Source organism: Panthera onca, chromosome A1, assembly GCF_046562875.1.
Source record: "Panthera onca isolate mPanOnc1 chromosome A1, mPanOnc1 haplotype 2, whole genome shotgun sequence".
NCBI lineage: Eukaryota > Metazoa > Chordata > Mammalia > Carnivora > Felidae > Panthera > Panthera onca.
The window spans coordinates 4,803,616-4,817,751 of NC_138339.1; the positions used below are offsets into that span (position 1 = coordinate 4,803,616).

The 14,136-nt window shown below is 53.3% G+C and overlaps 1 protein-coding gene across 1 annotated transcript in view; it reads left to right on the plus strand.

Moving 5' to 3' along the window:
* The first annotated feature begins 210 nt into the window (after positions 1-210).
* The window catches only part of UBE2QL1 (ubiquitin conjugating enzyme E2 QL1), a 40,685-nt gene continuing 26,759 nt past the window's right edge, over positions 211-14,136 (plus strand). Inside the window, exon 1 of the mRNA XM_060634334.3 lies at positions 211-1,626. Coding sequence (XP_060490317.3) covers positions 820-1,626 — 807 coding nt within the window. The 5' untranslated portion in view covers positions 211-819. The remainder of the gene's footprint in view (positions 1,627-14,136) is intronic.

Sequence of the window (14,136 nt, forward strand, 5' to 3'; positions counted from 1 at the left end):
CCGCCGCTGTCCGCCGTCGCCCGGCTTCCGCGGGCCGCTCGGCCCCGCGCCGCTGCCCCGCCGCCCGGCGCCCGGCCAGCCCGCCGCGCGCCGCTGTCTCCCCCCAGCGGCCGTGGCGTGTCGCCGCGGGAGCCGGGCGGCGGGCGGGCGGGCGGCGGGGGCGGCTCGGCGCAGGCAAGCCCGCGGCTCCGCCCCGCGCGCGCCCCCCCCCCCCCCGGCCGGCAGGGCCGCCCCCTCCGCGCCGCGCTCGGCTCAGACGGAGCAGCCGCCTCTGCAATGTCAGCAGCCGCAGCGGCGGCGGCGACGCGAGCGGCAGCGGCCGGGGCCCCGCGGTAGCCGCCAGCGCGGCACGGTCCGGCGGGCGCGCACGGCGCGAGCCCGCGGCCACCTAGCTGCCTCCGGGGCGCTGCGGACGGCTCTGCGCGCCCCGGCGCGGCGCTCGGACTCCAGGCCGGTCCGGCCGCGGCCGCGCACAAAGGACCGCGGACGCCGGGCTCCCGGGGGCTGCGCCCAGGGACCGGCCGGGGAAGGGGGCGGGGGGGACGACCAGCCGCTGCCGCGTCCCCTCCACGCCTCCCCTCGCCTGGCGGCCGGAGCCCGAGCCGGAGCGGGCCCCGTCATATGACAGCGGCGACACCGCGGCCGGCGAGCGCGCGTGCTGCCCACTCGGCTGCGCCACGGCCGCCGGCGCCGGGGGTGGCCCGCGCCGCGCCCCGCTGAGCGCTCGTCCGTCGCCGCCGCCCCGCGCCCCCCGCGCCCCGACTCTCGGGCCCCGGGGGCAGGAGCCGAGGGGAGCCCCCCGCCGGCGCCGAGCCTAAAATGGCCACGCTGCTCCGCAAAATCGGGCTCATCCGCCTGCACAACCGGGACACCGAGGACCCCAAGCACCACCACAACCACCGCGGCGGCGGCGGCGGCGGCCAGCAGAGCGCGTCGCTGCGCGGCAAGGGCGGCGCCAAGAGCGGCGGCCACAAGCAGCAGCAGCAGCAGCAGCAGCAGCAGCAGCACCCCGGGGGCGCGGGCGACGCGAGCCCCGGGCCCGGCAAGGGCAAGGGCAAGCGCGCGGCGGAGCCGGCCCCGCGCGACAAGCCGCCGCAGCCGGCCGCGGGGGCGGCGGGGGCGGCGGGCGCCGGGGGCCCCCGGGAGCGGGCGGCGGGCGCCAGGGCGGGGCCGGGCCCGGCGGCGGCGGCGGCGGCGGCGGCGACGGCGGGCGGCAGCCTGGTGCCCGCGGCGCGCCAGCAGCACTGCACGCAGGTGCGCAGCCGGCGGCTCATGAAGGAGCTGCAGGACATCGCGCGCCTCAGCGACCGCTTCATCTCGGTGGAGCTGGTGGACGAGAGCCTCTTCGACTGGAACGTGAAGCTGCACCAGGTAGACAAGGACTCGGTGCTGTGGCAGGACATGAAGGAGACCAACACCGAGTTCATCCTGCTCAACCTCACCTTCCCCGACAACTTCCCCTTCTCGCCGCCCTTCATGCGGGTGCTCAGCCCGCGCCTGGAGAACGGCTACGTGCTGGACGGCGGCGCCATCTGCATGGAGCTGCTCACGCCGCGCGGCTGGTCCAGCGCCTACACCGTGGAGGCCGTCATGCGCCAGTTCGCCGCCAGCCTGGTCAAGGGCCAGGTAAGGCGGGCGGGCCGGCGGGGAGGGCGGGGGCGCGGGGCGCCGGGCGGCCGCTTCCAGACCCGCCTCCGACGGGGCGACGCTGCGGGGGCCCAGCGCCGTCCCTCCGGGTCTCCGGTCTCCGCGGGCGCTCGCGCGCGCTCGCTCGCTCGCTCTGCGCGTCTCGCCACCACCGTTCGTCCTGCGTCCCGCTTCCCCGCCCCCGCCCCCGTGCCCGGGGCTCGGCTCCCTTTCTCCCTCCACCCCCCACCCCGTTCCTGCTGCGCCTCACCCCTCCCCGTCGCCCCTCGCGCCCCACCCCTCCGCCCCCTGCCCTTGGCGGCCTTCTCCACTCCGCATCCACCTCTCTCCTGCCCCCTTTGCCCCGGTGCATAGGCCGCATCTCCTACTCCTTCTCCCCCTTTCCTCCTTCCCAGCCCCCCTCCATCTCCCTGACCCCTCTCACTCCCTTCCCCCCCATCTGTTTCTCCCCTTCTCGGAAACCCCATAATCTCCTGAAGGTGGAACTTTAGGGGTACCTCACGACCTGAACGCCCTGCTCTGCCCCCAACACACACACACACACACACACACACACACACACACACACACACGTCTTCTCAGCAGCATCTCAGGTGGGTGCTCCGCAGGGGTGTGGGGTGCCCTGCAGAGGGCTGGCCTGCTGGTGAACCTATAGCCCTGCTCTGCCGGCTCCTTCTGACAGGCATCTAGAGCAGAGGTGAAAATACTGCTCTTGAGAAATTTCACTGGAGCAGCCGAGGTGTGGTTTGAGTGGTTCCTTAAGTGTCAAGGCCAGACTCTGTCAAGGAAATGCCTGGCGCCTGCCTACCTGCCCACTTCCGGTACCATCACCTCTGGGGCAGGTGTTCAAGGTCCGGGTCTCTCCGAGACCTGTTTCTTCCCTGGGTTTCCTCGTGCCTCTGCAAGTTAAATCCTTTCTCAGGGCTAAAGATTTTTAACTAAGTAGTGAACTCCCCCAGCGGGTAGGGGCGGGCAGCTCCATGCCTGAGGACCCCAGAGCAAAGAATGAATGCGTCTTCTCTGAACTGTGTTTCCACCTGGCTCCAGACAGGGGCATGATGGTTTTATCTTGCCACCCTGCATGCTCTTGATGATGCTCGAGTTGATTGATATTTTCCCGAATCAATATGAAGCAGTTGATAAGACCGTATTTTTGTATGGGCAGTTGTAGATTATGGAGAATCGTTGTTTCGTTTAGAAGACCCCGAATGACCTCGATTTGCTCATTCTACAGCCAGCATATCAGAAACCATCAGTCCTCTGTCACCTGCCTCTGTCCCTTTCACGGCAGGATCTTTTCACACTAATCAAATAATGCTTGTTCACTGCCAAGTTCACCAGAGGTAGAGCCCCTGGGAGTCTACTCAAATAGCGTCCTGACTCCAGTGGAGGAGCACTTCCTGCTTGCCCCTAGTCTGTTGTTACCAAGTAACCATCCTGCCGGTCTGTCTTTTCTGGGATTCATTCGGTTCCACTTATTTCCTGAGTTAGGAAAAGGATGCATATGACAGCTCTGGAGAGACATCTTTAACTGAGAGAGGTGTAATGCTTTCGTGTCAGAGGTTCATACTGACTCCTTTCCGTTCAGCGCTGGCTCTGATGTAAGGTGCCTGGGATTTAAATACAAGCCACAGGAGTGGGGCGGGTGGGGGGAGGGGTCACCTTAGTTTATTTTTCCAACAGAATTTATACAAATGATGTGGAAGAATATTCTGCAAAAAAAAAAAAAAAAGGCCTTTGTTATCTGTTTCTTAAATCATTGTGAATCAGAACTTTCTGGAAGTCTTTACTTTCATTCTCCACGGTGAGATGACTTTGGGGATCAGGGGAAGAGGAATGTCATCTTATAGAGCCACAGAATCATGACATTTTAGGTTTGGAAGAGATCCTAGAGGTCCCTTGGACCACAGCCTGCATTTTGAAAGGTGCAAGAAAATAAAGATTTCAAATGGGAAGTGAGGACGTTTCTTAAAAAGAGATACATCTTTGTAAATTAAGTGGTTTCCACGTTTAAATTAATGTTGTGCATAATAATTGCATCGATGCCCGTGCACTTCTCTTAAAGTTCCTTGGGTATACGTTCCTTCCCTTCATGACCAAATTGAGCCTTACACACAGTTTGCAAGTTGCAAGATTATTGCTTTCATTGTTGAAAATAATTGTCAACATTTTTACTGATTAATTTCAAACCTCACTTAATTGAACTCAGGGCCCTCCACCAAACCTGTTGTATTCCTATCCATTCTAAATTCTAGTGTGTAAAATACCTGAACTAAAGGCAAGAACACGGCAATGTATCAAATCACCAGCTCAACACCTTTGCCTTGTCTGTGCTGGCTTCAACACCCGAAAAGACACCAAAGGGGGATTCACTTCAGCTATTCAGAATGCAACATACAAATAGGAGAAACGAAGCCATGATGTTTCAAGATCCTGTGCGGAAAAGGATTCTAACAGTGTTTCAGGGACCTGAACATTAGTGTGCCTTTCCGTTTCGAGGTCCCTGCTTACAGACTGCTCGGTGCAAATACTCTTTCCGTGGTGAAAGGTAACAGGCTTTGGCAAAGCCATCAAAACACCTGATGAGGTATTCGAAGACAGCCAGGACGGCCGAACCAATAATTAGTTTAGAGGAAAGGACCGTTCTACTCTAGTTAAATCCCCCTCTCTGTTGCCATTCCTTTTTTGGATTCGTGTGTCTTAAGAGACAAAGTTAAGAAAGGCTTTTTTCCCACTTGCATAACTGCTCAGCTTAACTTTCCAAATCGAGGGTGTACTAAGTTGGCTTTGTTTCTGCACCTTCGGAGAAACCGTAAGACACTTTTAAAGGTTCCATCGGGAGTGTGAAGAAAAGGTTTGCTGAACGGTTTTGTGCATAAAATAAAAAGCTCGGGGTTATCGCAGGATACGATAAATTCAGTCGTGTCACGAGACCTCTACCTAGTGGGCCCGCGTTATCCGATGTCTTGCGTGCTGCTTTATGGATTGTGGTGGTTTTAAGTGAAATCGATGTGCATTTCTTGTAGGATGTGTTCTACGCAGACACAGTGAGACACATGCCCTGCTTGCTTATTGTCTATAACTAAGCCTTGTTCTGACCGAATGGAGACATTTTCATTAATTCTTTTGGTTTTCCGCAATGAAGTGGAAAATTTCCAAACTTTTAAAGTGAACGGATGAAAATGTTGGATCATAATTTATATCCTTTATCATTTACCGAACCAAAAGAGACGCTCCCTGGCTCCAGGGTAGGATTTGTGACCTTCAGAAGCTGTAAGACGGTCCGGAAGTTCATTGCCGCGTGAGACCTAGCAGGTGGCCTCACACACAAGACTCCCCTTGCCAAGCTTTCCGAGTACAGACTCTGGAGACCTAGGCTCACTAGCACCAGCCTTGGAGGGCCCTGGTCGGGAAGCGACTCGGAGTTCCCTGGCTCACACACCAGGTTTGGAGCCTGGGATCACTGAATGATCGATAGAGACCCTCTCCTGGCAGTCGTTGGGGCAGAAGGGCCCCCAAAAGCCGTTTGAGGAGGCTCCAACTCAGCTTTCTGCTTGCACATCACTTTGCCTCCCGAGTGTCCCCTTTTCCAGTCACTTAGACATTGCCAGGGGCAGGGAACCAGATGGCACTTCAAAGACTGTTCCTTACTCCTCCTCTGTTTTCCCAGAGCCAACCACACAGCTCAGCCCAACGTGCAGGCGATGCTCAGGATAATAGCAGCAGCTAACCTCACGGGGTGCTCTGTGCTAAGCCCCGGGCCAGCTCACACTTAGGCTGTGTCACCTCAGTTGGCACTAGTGTTTCCATGGTCCCCGTACAGGTGAGGAGACCGTAGCTCGGCACAGTCGGGGGAAGTCGATACCTCCTGTTCCAATTCTCGCGATGATTGGCAAAGCTCTGGAAACCGAGGATCCTCGGTAGTGAAGGCTGTCACGACTGGCAGAGTCTGACTGGGGGCCGTCTAAGCACCTGGCCGTCTCCTCCAGGCAGCGGTCTGCTGGGTGTGACCCGCGTGATAATCGTTTGTGGCCGCAGAGAACAGAATACCCAGGCAGGCGTCCGCAGAAGAATGAGAACAGCGGGACTGACACGGCCTCAGATCTTCGTGTTTGAACCACAAGCTGGGAAGCGATTCCAGGACAGTGATGTTTGCCTAACAGAGTTAGTTTCTGGGCTCTTTGAACAAAGGAAGCTGGCAGGTGTCTCCACTTGTCGGAACGTGGTGAAAAAAGTAAAGCGCCCTGCAATTCAGCGGTTCGATGATCCAGGGCATCTCTGAGCTCGACCTTAGGACTTAAAGCTCTCTGCATCGTGCCACTGCGAATTGTGTGTGTGCACGCACACACGCACACAAATACAGCCTTCTTCAGAACTTCTTCTGAAGTGCGGAGTCTTGGAATAGCGTTTGACGTATGGCCGCAAAATCTCCAGGTCTTCTCAGAAAGAGTGATGAAGATCAACCACCGTTTCTTTGGGTCCTAAAGTGCTGTGGTTTCTAAACTGGTGTAATCAACACACGGGGTTTGAAGCCCTATACTGTTGGCCAGGCAGCTGTCAGGAAGCACCGTGGACTGCGGGGCGGTGGGGGGGGGGGGGGGCAGGGTGGCGCTGAACAACAGACATTGGCCGTTCTGGAAGGCAGACGTCTGAAATCAGGTGTGAGCAGGGTGGGGTTCTCCTGGGGCCGCGTGGGAGACTTTCCAGGCCGCTCTCCGTGGCTCTCGGACTTCTCCCTATGTCTTCACGTGCTCCTCCCACCGTGTACATCTGTGTCCTCGTTTCGTAAGGACACCGGTCACATTGGCTGAGAGCCCACCCTAACGACATCAGATGGCTTTGATTGCCTCTGTAAAGACCCTGTCTCCAAACACAGTCACATTCCGAGGTGCCTGGGATTAGGAGTCAGTATGGGAATTGTGTAGGGCCATGATAGCAACCCAGAACAAGCCCAAATGGGGATTTTATAACCAGTTCAACCTCGTGTCTCTAGAGGCTTTTACTGGTTTGCAGAGTAATGTAGGTGAGGCCGATTCCTGTGAACGCAAGGCCACACTGAGGAGGGCCCGGGAGGGCCACCTTGGGATAGAGCCAGTAGCCCTTATAGGGGGAAGTAGTGGGGGCTGGGGGGGGGGTATGTATGTAGAGTGTAAACAGTGATAACCAGGGGGCGGGTAAAGCCACGGGTTCACGAGCAGCATGGATTGGTGGGGAGTGCTAATGAGTCACTCTGTCGTTTTGTCCTGTGCCGAGTGTAGGTGACGGAGATAATTGCCCACCCAGGATGACTCTGCAGCTTGAGGTAGCCATGTGCTTGGCCGTTTGAAGAAAAAATAGCTTGTTCCGATATCAAGTAGGACGGGCAGGAGGACACAGACGGGACTCTGTATCCTAAAAATAGCCCTATGCCAAGTTGGCGGGCTCCCATAGCTGGATCCCTGGCGAGTGCGCAGCGCCGTGGCTGATGGTGCAGTTAAGAATAGTAGTGACTCACTTTACCCTGAGTTGTGGACTTTTGAGAATCTGAATTTGCAGGAAGAGAATGTAAATGCGTTTCTGTGCACGCTTCTGACTTGTGGGAAGGGATGTGACAGGTCTGTGTTTCTCGTTAAGGGACAGGATAATTTTGGGGGGGTTTCGTTCGTTGATGGAAAATGCCAACAAGTAACAACAATTCGAAGTTTGTTTTGAAGCCGGAGGCCCACAACCCAGAGCTCTGCCCTTTTTCATCCCTAGGGACAGGCGTGTGAGAGTCCACGCTTAGAAGTAAGGCGGCCTCGGTAGCAGTACGTTGGGGACAGCTAACAAACCCTCCGAGAGGGCTTCCATGTTTTGTTTGGTTTTTAAAGCAGCCACTAAGAGTGGGTCCTTTGAGCCACATTTCCGATCTCGTGAACCTGAGATCTTTGCCAGGTTGTTAAGGTAATGGGGAGGCAAGAAAGAGGGAGGGGGGCAGGTGGGGCTTCATTCTTCTCTGCCAGTGGTTCTCAGCTCCCTCGGTAAATTGGATGCCCTGGGAGGCTTTCAAGGATTCTGGTGCCGGAGCCCTCCCCTCAGAATCAGGCCCTGGGGACGGCTTGGAAAAACTCCAAGGTGATTCTAATGTGTGGCCAGGATTGAAAAAGCCACCCTGGGCCACGAGTTGCTCACCTTGTCCACGTGCATTTCCCTACCAGTGACCACAGCAGGAGTGTCCGTGGCCGTGGAGGTAACTGTCTTACCTTCTCCCCTCCTGCCTTGTTGGACTTACTGTCCTGTGTCCGCCCTGGCTGAGCCCCCTGGGAGCCCTCCTCTTGTAGAGGAGGCCATCATAAAACCATGTCCTTCCTCCCTAAACCGAGGGGAGCATGGCCCCTGGAAAAGGAAGTGTGCTCGAGAGAGTTCACTGACCCATTAGACACAGCCGTGAGGGCTCAGGCACTCGGACTACCCAGAAGTAACTAGTAGGAATCAACCAGTTCCCATGACACAGGTATTGAGTGTCTACTATGTACTAGACAGTTACCGGGCATACAGTGGTGCCTAAGACACGCGTCGAGTGCCTGCCACGGAGAAGTACCCAGTGGGGACAATGACAAACCCATTCACGTTGGCCTTTGGCGTGTCAGGCAGCCCCACAGTCATACCTTGGTTGCTGTTTGGATAAGCGCCCCTTTGTTGGGTATCCGTGGCCCTGACATCTGGCAGTGGCCCATGTGTGCCCTGGGGATGTGGGAGAGGTGGGGTCCTGGGGTCAGTGGGATCTTCGAACGTTCTGTGTGATGTTCTCAGAAGGAGCATTGTCCCCTACAGGTGGGTGGGACTCTAACACTCAGGCTCGCTGCTTTCCTGAATGCTGTTTCATTGCCCGTAAATGGGACAATCAGGCATTCCCAAAACACACAAAGGAGTCATTGTAACGGCAGAAATGTTTCCAGTAACGTCTACGCTTCCCTACCCAGTAAGTCAGCAAGCTAAAAGGATTGTTTGCTCATTTTTCATCATCATACTTCATTCATTTGTTCACTCAGCACCCACCTACTGAGGGTCTACTTTGACTTGGCCATGGCAGCTACGTCACTCTTGGTGTCCCCAAGGCTTCCCTTCCCCATTCTTCATGTCATCCCTGGTCTTCCTCCTGGCTGGCCACTTCGGTGAGTCTAGGAGGGAGAAAGCAGTGTCGGGAGACCCAGGACCCCAGATTGAGAAAGTTTGGGGAAGAAGCAGATTTGGGACCTAACAGGTGGCAAAGGATGGGAAATGGAGAGCAGGGCGTGGCTGTGGGAGCCGAGAAGTCACCTGATGAGCCCCTTCCCCAGCCGCAGGCTTGGGCGTGGGCAGGGAGCAGAGAGCTGGGACTCTGCCTTTCGTGTTTTCCCCCCTGCCTTTTCTTCTCTGCCCTGCGCTCCTGCCTCATTAGATGCTTGTCATCTCCTGCTTGGGCCCCTGCAATGCTTGGTCCAGCCTCTCTGTCCCCGTCCTTCCTCCCTGCTGCCGCCTCCCTGGCTCCCCCAAGACATAGGCCTGTCTTCCACAGCCTTCATGACGCCCCTTATGGAATACCCCTCAAACCCTCCCTACCTGCTGTGGCCTCCTAGAGGTCTGTCCTCCACCAGCCTCTCCCAGCCCCAGCTGGTGGTCCTATACATCCTTGCTTGGCTCCTGGGCCGGCTCCCCCCCCCCCCCGACATTCACCAGGTGAGGTCCAGCCGACCCCGATGCTCCAATTCCTCTGCAAAAAACCCTCTTCCGAAGCACTCACACTTTCCGGAAGGCACTCATTTCTGTTCTTATCCTGCTACACTGCGTTCACGTATTACTCCCGTTGCACGATACCAGACACATCGTGCGCGCCAAATAAATCGTTCATCACGCAACGTGCTTATCTCAGCAGACATCACAGTCCTTTCGCTTTGCCCCTGTTTGCAACACAACAGGAGGTGAACGTGTGTTGGCTGCTTACCATGGACAGGCTGCCGTGCAGATGCCTTGTGTTGGCCATCGGATTAAATCCTTGCAACAGCCCATGAGTCAGGTGCTATTTGTTCTTCCCATTTTACAGAGGAGGGGACTGAGGCTCGCTGAGGTTGAACCTGTGCCTAAGGCAGATGGCGAGTGAAGGGGAAAGCTGAGTTGGCATCAGGTAGTCCAGTGCCAGGACCGCCAGCTTTCAGTGAGCTGTTGGGTTGGCAAGTGGGAGCCATCCCGGCCAAGTGACACGTGCAGTTTGGTCGTCCCCCATGGGTCCCTGTGCACCTTTTAGAGACGCTTTTGCAATGATACCAAGCTTGGTTTTGCTACAACGCTCAGAATTGATCCACGAGGGAGGGATAACGTATCCAATCTACTGAATTACCAGCAAAGTTGGTCCAAATACGCTCACGGTACGAATTGTCTGAAATAGGAGAATGTTTTACATCTTTCAAAACTGTAGGAGAAAGACCATCGTTGTTGCCTTCCTTCTACACAGAAAAAGGAAAGGCATTTTAAAATTTCTGAAAAACCCAAGAAAGAAATGCTTTTGGAACATAATTGCTACTCCGGTTTAAAAAAATTACCACTTTATTTTTATTTTTTTTTAAATTTTTTTTTTTAACGTTTATTTATTTTTGAGACAGAGAGAGACAGAGCATGAACAGGGGAGGGTCAGAGAGAGAGGGAGACACAGAATCTGAAACGGGCTCTGGGCTCTGAGCTGTCAGCACAGAGCCCGATGCAGGGCTTGAACTCACAGACCGTGAGATCATGACCTGAGCTGAAGTCGGCCGCTTAACCGACTGAGCCACGCAGGCGCCCCAAAAAATTACCACTTTAAAAATAAGTTCTGGAAAATGCCATTGCTCCATCACAATATTTGGCAAGCAGTCCCAAGATATTTTTTTAATTAAAAGTTCTTTGATGAGAGAGGTAAGGAAATACTATCTTATAATGGATTCGACTGCACTTTGGATTGAAATGTGTTCAGCTTACTTGGAAATCGAAGCAAACATTTCCAGAAAAATATCAAGGTGGTGCTTTCTGTCTTTTGATCTTGAAGATCATACATTTCCAGAAATCAGAATATGGAGTAGCAGAATTGATTATTTGTAGGTTATAATAAAAAGCAGCCTTTACCATTTTACAAATTGGGACATTGCACGCACGTAATTATTAAAACAATTATTTTTACCTTGTTGACACATATGAATTAGGGTGAATTTTGAGTGTCAGGCTGGGTGCCCATTTTGCTCCCCAGGAGACACCAGTCAGGAATTGGTTGTAAATGTACAAAATAAATATTAATTGCTGCAAGGAGTAATCTGGGTTGAGGTCTTTCACAATAATGACATCCACTAATTCACTCTATTTCCAGGCCAGGGAAAAGGAGAAATATTATGGAAGAAACTGGGAACTGAATCTTGTTACAAGCTTAAATTAATTGTAACTAGTGGAATATTACAAGCCTTTAAAATGTAAAACTTTTTAAAAAGTTATCAAACTACTAAATTAATCATTTCTTTAATCTCACTTTGTGCAAGGGGGCTGTTTCTCAGGGAAGCTTCTTTGCATGCAGAGAACACGTCCCTGGGCTGAGAGCCCCCTCCAGGCCCTCCGGGGAGGGGGGGGGTGGGAAGCATATCACACGGGTTAGGGTCCTGGGGAAGTGGCCTCCACCAGCCCAGAAGGAAGCCGCCCAGAGTGGCCACAGAGATCCCCCGGCTCACAGATCTGCTCGTTTATTCTTTGATCACGTGTGCAGTGTATATTAGGAAACATCATAATCTGAGCTCTTCGAAAACAGTTTCTCCAACAGTAGGATCAACCAGTAAAATTATTTAAAGCTTAAAGGAAATTATTATAATTCATAAATCAAACTAATCTAAAAAAAAAACAAAACGTGAGTTTGAACTCTGCTGGATTGAATTAGGATGATTTTTTTTTAAGTTATTTTATTTAAAGGGGGATCCTGGCATCTGCCTTTCTGTGGTTAGGAGAGATTGGTTATTCTCCCAGATCCATCGGAGAAGAACTGGAGCCCCCAGGAGCCCTTTCTGCCACCTCTGACCCTGACAAGGCCACCTTGAGGACTACACGGTCCCTTGGCATCTGGGGAGGCCTGTGGACCCCTCCTCGGGGCAATTTTTTTAATGCACAAAAGAAAATTCATAGGATTTCAAAGGAAATCAATTACATTTAAGTACAATTACCACATTTTTAAAAGTGATGGACTAAAATAGAAATTAAGAAGCACCTCTTTATGAACATGTTTAATATGGAAATCTAAAGACAGATCTGATGACTCCTCTAATTGGAGGTAGTAACTAACGGCATTTCAAGATATCTATTCCAAAGGTAACGTGATTTTGGTTTTTTTATCTCAATTTCTGTTGGTGACAGAGTCAAGGCTGTGGTTTGTTACCTCCCATCCTAATTAAACGATGTCCTGAGTGGCAGTTAGGAGGTAGTGAAAATAAAGGCGTGTTTTCCATCCAAGCTTCTGTACCCTTGTACCCTCATGGATACGTGGCCCCAGTTAAGAACTCCAGGTAGTTCGTGGCTGTCAGTGTTGACGGCTGTCTTGGGAAAGCTCTACAGGTGTATCATGCAGCTCGTGGCCAGAACCACTGGGAATGAGGCTTAGAAGTCCCAACATACAGTCAGCTCTCCCACCGTCCTGTTGGGATAAAGCCGTGGACATCAAGGTGAGGGAAGGGCTCTGATACCATCCGTCTTCCGGAACCTCCTTCCCTGCTGGGCAGGTGGCCACCTCCTTGAGCCTCAGGGACCTCACCCGAAGATGGAAAGTGTAATCCCATTCCACAGGTGAATCGTGACGCCCAAAGGAAGTGATGTTCCAAGTGCCACGCACAGAGGGGGCCATCAATAGATGTTCCTTCTTTCGAAGAAGTAGAGTAGGCAGTGAAATAAACACACAAGGAAACTGTCACCAAAGACCCAGAGCTGACTCACGTTTAAATCCATTACACGAAGGGATAAGCTTTCATAGCTGTTAGCATTTCAGGGCTATGTTGACATCCAGTTGGCTCGAATTTTTTCATATCTGACCACGATCTTACAAATACTCACAAAAGTCTCAGGGTAGCCTGTCTTTTTTCCCCTCTCGGAGCCGCTGCCTCTTACTGTGTCACTGCCTCTGTTGGCTTTGCATTGTCAAGTCCTTGTACTTTGCCAGGATCTGGTTTCTGACAGTAACCGTGACTCTGTATAGTCCAGCCACAGATCAGAGGCTATTTTTCACCTTTACAACTTTGCTCTCTCAGGAATCCTATTTGTTAGCGTATCTTTACATTAGCTTAATTTTCTTTGCTGCTGCTAAGTCAGAAAATTACGTGTGAGAATATTGTTACTGAATATGTTTACTTTTACCCTATCTCCGCGCACACCAAATGGCTTTGTTTAGCCATTAACTATGGCTGAGATGCTTTGATTCATTATGGAATATGATAACTGGGACACTTTGGGGTTCCCATTTTCTTTTAAGATGAAGACCTGGCTTAGAAACCAAATAATCACCCGGATTGTCTCAGTCCAGTGTCAGGAGAATTTCACTGTGGTCGGGTATTGCCTTTCTTTTTTTTTTTTTTTTTTTTTTTAATGTTTATTTATTTTTGAGACAGAGAGAGACAGAGCATGAACGGGGGAGGGTCAGAGAGAGAGAGGGAGACACAGAATCTGAAACAGGCTCCAGGCTCTGAGCTGTCAGCACAGAGCCCGACGCGGGGCTCGAACTCACAGACCGTGAGATCGTGACCTGAGCCGAAGTCAGACGCTTAACCGACTGAGCCACCCAGGCGCCCCGGGTATTGCCTTTCTAGTACCTCCAGGAAAGTCCTTTCCTTGAGTGGAATTCAAGGGAGATCTAGTTGAAAGCTCCAACCTGTAGGACTTCCTTCATTTTCTCAGGAACACCTGGGAGCTGATACGTGACGTTGTGACAATTGGAGGCTAATCAAAGTGAACACCAGCTCCTGCCTCACATTCCATTAGGACCCTGAGCTCAGGCCCCACACCTAGGGCCGGTCTTCCTGCGTTTGCTTGGAGAGTGCCTGGATGCCTCCAGGGTCCGTGCAAATCCTAAGACTCGGGTGGGTAGGAGCAACATTCCCACGAGGAGAGGGGGTGGCCTAGAGTTCACTGATCCTCTGGCGTGTATAGGCTGAGTGGTGATTTTCCCACAGTTGAGCCATACTGAAATCTGAAACTCAACCTCTGAGGTCATGAGAGGCTCAAGCATCCTCTGCCCTCCTGTTTCTCAGCCCGTTGGGCCCGGCAGCCTAGGGAGGGGTATTCTCTTGTACGTGAAGTTGGAGTTTGTAACATCTAAATCGGTTGACCGGCGTCAGTGGCTGGGGCCATAGCTGCCTCTTCCGGTGGGCGATGTTTTCAGCATCATAGCCAGCAAATGGAAACAGTTCTGGGGCGTCTGGGTGGCTCAGTCGGTTAAGCGTCCGACTTCGGCTCAGGTCATGATCTCACCGTCTGTGGGTTCGAACTCTGCATGGGGCTCTG